Source organism: Antrostomus carolinensis, unplaced genomic scaffold (genome assembly GCF_000700745.2).
Source record: "Antrostomus carolinensis isolate BGI_N321 unplaced genomic scaffold, ASM70074v2 scaffold8721, whole genome shotgun sequence".
Classification (NCBI taxonomy): domain Eukaryota; kingdom Metazoa; phylum Chordata; class Aves; order Caprimulgiformes; family Caprimulgidae; genus Antrostomus; species Antrostomus carolinensis.
Genome location: NW_010296278.1, coordinates 48,848 through 56,362, shown reverse-complemented (window position 1 = coordinate 56,362; position 7,515 = coordinate 48,848). Strand labels below are relative to the sequence as shown.

Genomic DNA, 7,515 nt, shown 5'->3' with positions numbered 1-7,515 from the left:
GCTGAACAGTAAAACAACCATAGGGGGTTTTGATTGACACTTTAAATGGAGCACACTCAAATGGTAACTTCACTTCAGAAGTGAGACTGGGAATTCATTTCTCTTTCTATTTTCATCTTGCTCTCCTAAGCAAGGTTACCTACCCTGGGAAACTAGCCTAGGAAGGTCTATGGGCATTGACTTCATACTTAGCTCCCAGCCCATGGTTGTCATGTTGTACTTTTACACGAGCTAAGTCTCCCACATGTATCATGTTAAAGAAAGACAGGCAAGGGGTCTGCCAGCTCAGGGCCTTACACAGTGACCCTTTCTGTGTGGTACAAACAATTGTCTACTTGTGTTAAAATTTAACTCAAACAGATATTCCACGAACAAGCATCTTCCAAACTGGTTACTAAGAATTTTTAGCTGAGGAAGGAGGAAAGTCAGAAGGCTTTGAATCAAATATATTAATTTATAATTCCAAAGTTGCAGCACACGCAGGACATGTGCCACATTTCAGGTGAGTATTGAAGGTAATATAGTGTGAGGCAGTCATGACTATGGCATGTAGGAAACATTGCCTCATAAATCATGGAACCCGTTCCTCCTGGTGTTAAGAGATGAGAACTCATCAGTACAGGGAGCTGAATGTAGGTAACTCATGAATCATATGACATGACTGTATGTTTAGAACAGGTCAGATGAATTGTACCCTGAGAATGTCTATTTCTCTCTGCCGTTTGTAGCACAGAGTGACCATAGATATCTGATGGTGAGACAAATCACAAAACAAATAACTAAAATGTCACTTGTTATGAGGAGAAGGCCAATGCAATTATTATTTCCTGCTTAGATGATTAGTTCATATATGGCCCAGGTCCAAATGACTTGGACATGTCTTGAACATTACAAACTAGTTGCATTCATCCTGCAGAAACAACAGCACAGATCACACAGAATCACAGAATGGTAGGGGTTGGAAGGAACCTCTGGAGATCGTCTAGTCCAACCCTCCCGCCAAAGCAGGTTCACCTAGAGCAGGTTGCGCAGAACTGCATCCAGGTGGGTTTTGAACGTCTCCAGAGAAGGAGACTCCACAACCTCTCTAGGCAGCCTGTTCCAGTGCTCTGTCATCCTCACAGTAAAGAATTTTTTCTTCATGTTTAAGCGGAACCTCCTGTGTTCCAGCTTGTGGCCGTTGCCCCTTGTCATATCGCTGGCCACCACTGAAGAGTCTGGCCCCATCCTCTTGACACCTGCCCTTTAGATGTTTATAAACATTAATAAGGTTGCCAAGGTGCCAGATGAGGCTCTGCTGCCCAAGTATGGGCATCTTGGATTATTTTAGGCACTATGATGTCCTCTTGGCCTCCGTCTGTTATTCTAGAAGGACATGAGTCCTCTATAAGTCTTCTGTAAATCCTGGGTCATAATAGCCAGCCCTGGAAGGTTGTCTTGGATACCCTAAGGTGACTTAAATGGCAGTAGGTACCTACATTTATCAGCTGAATGTCATCAACACTGTCAAAGTTGACACCCCAAAGGCATAAGGATCATGGAAAGAAAATTAATGCCCTGTAAGGATAGGGAAACATTAATGGGGATGGTTCAGAGCTGGTATTTCTGTGTGCACAGAATCACAAAAAGTTTGAGGAAGGGACCTCTGGAGATCTTCTACCCAAATCCCTGCTCAGAGCAGGGTCAGCTAGAGCAGGTTGCCCAGGACTGTGTCCAGTTGGATTTTGAATATCTCTAAGAATTAAGACTCCACAACCTCTCTGGACAACTTGCTCCAGAGTTTGTCCACTTCAGCAATTAAAACATCTGTTCTTATATTAAAATGGAATTTCCTGTATTTCAATTTGTGCCCATTGCCTCTCCTCCTGCCACTGGGTATCACTGAGAAAAGTCTGGCTTTGGGGTTCTCTACCCCACCTCATCAGGTATTTATACACACTGATATGGAAAGGTAGCAAAATAAAAATGTTTTGTCTGGTGCCATGAACTTCTGCTTGCCATAGGGTACCAGAAGAACAACATCCACAGCATTTACAGGACCAAAGCTTAAACTGAGCTTGCCAAACAAGGAAAGTTCTGTACTATTCATTTACCATTTTACATCAAAATGGCTTAAACTGTTGTGCAAGAGGGTACTTTAGTGGTTTTAACACAAAGATGGCTACAAATTACAAAGACTAGTTCAGGCAAAGCTACTTTGGTGTCTGACTGTCATTTATTTTTTAATAAGATATTAAGGTGTAGTTAGATACTCAAACACCTTTCGAGAACCATGATCAGATTCTGCTTAAAAATTTGAAAGGTGATTGTGAAGTCCTCTGAAGAAAATATTAATGCAGCTAAAATATGTAGCAGTACTTTTAAACCAGAAACTATTCTTAGTCCTAGGTTCAGTACTAGAGTCAGCACACAAAAACCTCTAAATATTGTGCAAACTTGCACGTACCTAGAATGTGACTGCTTTCCTGAATACATGTGCTAGATACAAAAAAGCAAGATTAAACCAACATACAGGGTGCATTTTTTCAAACAACATTTGTCTTATATTGATTTCTACAGTTGCAAAACATAGTTACTGGTCAGTTGAAAATGCTTTCTGCAACAGTGGCCTATTGCAAATCATAATTTCTCTGTCATTAAGTAAAGTATAGCTATGGAATACATATTCCAGGATGTTCTAGGCCAGTAAAACATAGCTCTCATGCTGAATTATTACATTAGATTGTGAGCTGCATTGATAGATATTGCCAAAATGCTTTTCTAAGCATCTACATTTTTAATATTTGCTATAATTGAAGAATATAAAATAATTATTTTAGAATCTTGTTGAGAATCAAGTAATAATCTTTTTTTTCTACATAAAATTTAAGTTAAAACCAAAACTGGATACATTTTTCAGCAAATGAAAAACTGATGCATTTGGAAAATGGAAATCAAAACACAACATCAAGTCCTTTATTGTGGTGTCTTAGAAAATAGTGATGATTGTTCAAATTATTACTGTGCCCTTCAGATAGATGTCTGAACTGCTTATTTTAGGACAGGTGGCTAAACAGCTTCAAGCAGAAAAGGAAGAGAGAGATTACTGTTGCTGCAGAGCTTGGCAGATACTAAAATTCTCTCTGTGTTATTTAGAAGGGCTAGGCACAGTATTTGAATCATTTGGTGTCTTTAATTTGGAGGTCAGGTGGGCTGCAGTGCATTTACTTGATGCTTCAGCTATTTTGGTTCTGTGTGAAAAGCAGCAGCATGGGACCTGCATACAGAGTGTGGGATTACATTGCTCCCAGCCTGGAGTGTCTCTGAATACTGGTATGGGGGAGAAACTGGTATCTTGCCATTACAGATGCAAGATTTTTTTCTTTTCCTGTAGTGAGGTAGGAGCAGAGTTAATCAACAGCAATCACAAAAGGCAAAATTATGAGATTTTTTCACATTTGACATAGAGCAGAAACTTTCTGCTGTATGCTGGCAAACGCTGCAATGGATCTGCGACTTGTAAAAATAATTTTAGGGCAGTGTATCAGACAGAAAACAAAACATGGGTGACAAGTATTAGTTAGGAATTATTTAATAACTACTTAATTTGGTAGACCAGAAAGAAAAAATAAAAAACTGTTGATGTTGTGATTTGAATCCATTCTCTACCAGTTTCAAAACCACATGATTAGTTTTTGCTGCCATATACTATAAATATGTAAATTGCCATTTTGCATAATCTCCTGAATCGTCTGCTTTTCTATATTAAAATGCCATCATAAACATAATACATGTCATATTACTGTAAAAAATGCACAGTGAAAACGTTTAGGCAAATACATTTTCTTTGAAAATTTTGGCATAAAATCTTCCCATTGAGCATCCAGTTTTTGTTATCTCTCTTTGGAGATTTTTTTTTTTTAAATGAAAATTTTTTATTATGCTTTAGTGAAAGCCCCAGGCATAAGAAAAAGAAAAAATATCATACCAGTTATTCACAGTCATGGTATTCAGTCCTGATCAAGTACTGCAGTACCAAAGGATGCAATTTATTAATGATTCTTATCAAAACAGAAGTGATACCTAATCTCATTAAATAGCTAAGGCTTAAACTGAGGTTACCTCAATGAACATCAGGGAATTACAAACACATCCTGTAGGGAATGAGAGCTACTCCTCATTGTAAAAGCTACTCATGAGAAAACTGGCTCTTTAAAATGATACTATGAAATACGCAAATGCCTGGGTTGGATGATTCTACTCCTACCTTTTAGCAAGTTCCCCTTTTAAAAGTTTCTGATGCACAGAGTCATTTTGCTCTAAAGCTCATTGCCCACTCCAATGTGGGAGGCAACTCCTAGCCCAAACCAGAGAAAATGGAGGATAACAGCTCTCTAACAGTGAACTCCTCAGTTCCTCCTTATATAGCTCAGTGAGCAAATGCTGGAGCACACAAACCTCAGAAAATGAAAGTCTTGGATTTTCCCACTACTTTAAGCCCATTAAGCTTTTGCCACTGCAAGAAATCATGAAGCTCGGCTTTTTCTAGTGCTTGCTCAGTGGGCCTGTGCAAACCTCATGAAGTTCAACAAGACCAAGTACAAAATCCTGCACCTGGGTCAGGGCAACCCCAATCACAAATACAGGCTGGGTGTAGAATGGATCGTGAGCAACCCGGAGGAGAAGGACTTAGGGGTGCTGGTGGATGAGAGGCTCAACATGAGCTGGCAATGTGCACTCACAGCCCAGAAGGACAACCACATCCTGGGCTGCATCAAGAGAAGGGTGGCCAGCAGGTTGAGGAGGGTGGTTCTGCCCCTCTATTCTACTCTTGTGAGACCCCACGCAGAGTACTGCATCCAGTTCTGGGGGCCCCAACACAAGAAAGACATGGACCTGTTAGAACGAGGCCAGAGGAGGGACACGAGGATGATCAGAGGGCTGGAGCACCTCTCCTATGAGGACAGGCTGAGAGAGTTGGGGCTGTTCAGCCTGGAAAAGAGAAGGTTCCAGGTAGATCTTATAGCGGCCTTCCAGTACCTGAAGGGGCCTACAAGAAAGCTGGGGAGGGACTTTTTACAAGGGCAGGTAGTGATAGAACAAGGGGCAATAGTTATAAACTGGACAAGAGTAGACTTAGATGAGATATTAGGAAGAAATTATTTTCTATGAGGACGGTGAGACTCTGGAACAGGTTGCCCAGAGGAGTTGTAGCTGCCCCCTCTCTGGAAGTGTTCCAGGCCAGGTTGGATGAGGCTTTGAGCAGTCTGGTCTAGTGGAAGGGGCCCCTGGTCATGGTAGGGGGGTTGGAACTAGATGATCTTTAAGGTCCCTTCTGACCCAGACCATTCTGTGATTCTATGATTTTTTACATGGGTTTTATTTTATTTTGCCTATTGTCAGCAAAGGATAAACTGTGCTTCCCACCTTGAAGACAGAAATGAATTTAAAATGGACTAGCCATAAAGCTGAAAATAAACAAAAGCAAAAATCATGAAATGAAGCAAAGTGACTCAAGGAAGGTGAGTGCTTCGGCAGCAGCCTTGACTACCATGTGTGTCTTCTTGCTTTCAGGTCTCAGTCTGTGGTGGAAGCTGGCACACTGAAACATGAAGATCAGGGGGAAAGCGAGAACACCCAACCACTGCTGGCTCTGGACTGAGCTCCCACGTGCCCGACACACACAGATACACTGACAGACTTCCACCGTACCAGAAACCCACAGAGCACACAACATGCACACAAACACACGCACGCGTTTTGCTTGAGAACAAGTCCTTCATGGTTCCTGAGCAAGTCACAACTGTCACCAGCCATCTGTCCATGCAGCCAATGCTGAACAATAAATGAGAAATTTCTATGACACGGGAGTCTGCACATATACAAAGAATTTTTTTTTTTTACTTATGATATTAAACTATTGGAAATGATGGGACTGTATTCTCTGTTTAAAGAAACCAGGGTGTGTCAGTAGAAGTTTGCCTGAAGCCTCCAGCAGGGATGCTCAGTTTTATAGAGGTGAAAGTTAAATGTGTTTTAAAGATAAGCATCTCAGATTCCAACTTTGCACTGTAATCAGCAGTTTAATCTGGTTCAGAGGGACAGAAACAGCAGCATCTACAGAGTGCTCAAGTTTTACAGAAGGATTTTTGCATTAAAAAACAAAACAACAAACACCGTCAGCATAATGCCATTCAACATGACACTTTGTGACTGCCTCATCCATGCTGCTTATTGGATGGGTCACTTATTTCAGTATCTAGCAAAAATTATTCTTAACTTATGAAGCCCTTATAAAACTGTCAGCTAAGTGGAATGTGCTGTGTGGGCAGTAGACACACACAATTTGAAATGCAATGACTTAATTTTAACGGTGTATTTTTCCACACAAAACTTGGAAGCCGGGTTGGAATGTGTGTGTATGTGTGTGTGTGTGTGTGTGTGCATGTGTGAAGGGGGGTGGCCAGGGAGACCCATTGGACACATTCACAAGTGATTTATGGTTCAACTCAGATTGTTTCATTTAGGTCACAACAGTAAATGAAAGCTCTGCAGAGTCATTTACCCTCTTCCCTCCTGCAGTCAGCGAAAGGTGTAGCCAGAAGGGTATGCTGATTGCAGATGTAGGCCATGGTTAAAATGAAAAAGGAAAACTTAAGAGTTAATTATTCAGTACAAGCTTCTGCTAGAAGGAAATGTGGAAGAATAGAAGAACTGAAATGCCAAAGATCAGTTTGTTATTCCTCTCTTTGCTGTAGCTGCAAAAAGACTCCCATCCTTTCACTGAAATGGAAACCAGATTAAAGAAATTAAAGAAATAAAAGAAAAGTCATTAACAAATTGCATGTGCAGTGACTTTATTTCCTAAAATTGTTATAACCACTGTACGCACCTTTAGTCTTTAATTAAACTGCCATACATTGACAATTTATTAGAACAAGCAGCTGGCAACAACATATCAAAGGTAGCTGTGTAAACCATATATAAAATGAGATGATAATGGGCACAAGAGTTTTTAATGTGCCTCTGGAAGATCCACTGAATTCATAAGCAATACACTGAAGTGATCATATAGTTCAACTGGACATGGTCAGCCCTAATAGACTGATTAACAAAATACTGCCTTCATCTACAACTACATTTTATGCCTGCACATGGCAGAAAGGACATCCTGACAGATCCTACTGATACACCTGGGATTTACCTGCTAATATTTGTACAGAATAGCCTCATTCAGACTAACCTTCTGCAGCGGTATGTCATTGATACAAAGCCTGGCCTCCATGACACGGAGCTAGTCTTTAAAGCAGTGGATGGTCCCAGCAAAGCAACACAGGAGTCAGAAAAAAGCAGAAACTTGCAGGAACATTAAACAAACAGGATGACTGAGCCATTCTGTGTCCAGTTCTGGGCTCCCCAGTTCAAGAAAGACAGGGATCTTCTAGACAGAGTCCAGTGGAGGGCCACAAAGATGATGAGGGGCCTGGAGCATCTCCCATATGAGGAAAGGCTGAGAGAGCTGGGACTCTTCAGTCT

The 7,515-nt window shown here is 40.9% G+C and overlaps 1 protein-coding gene across 1 annotated transcript in view; it reads left to right on the top strand.

Annotated features, from left to right (window-relative positions):
* The window catches only part of LOC104532902 (clavesin-1-like), a gene marked incomplete at its 5' end in the record, with an annotated part of 19,646 nt that extends 13,681 nt beyond the window's left edge, over positions 1-5,965 (top strand). The window contains one exon of the mRNA XM_010178224.1: positions 5,554-5,965. Within this exon, the coding sequence (XP_010176526.1) occupies positions 5,554-5,641 (88 nt within the window). The remainder of the gene's footprint in view (positions 1-5,553) is intronic.
* Between the last annotated feature and the right edge of the window lie 1,550 nt (positions 5,966-7,515).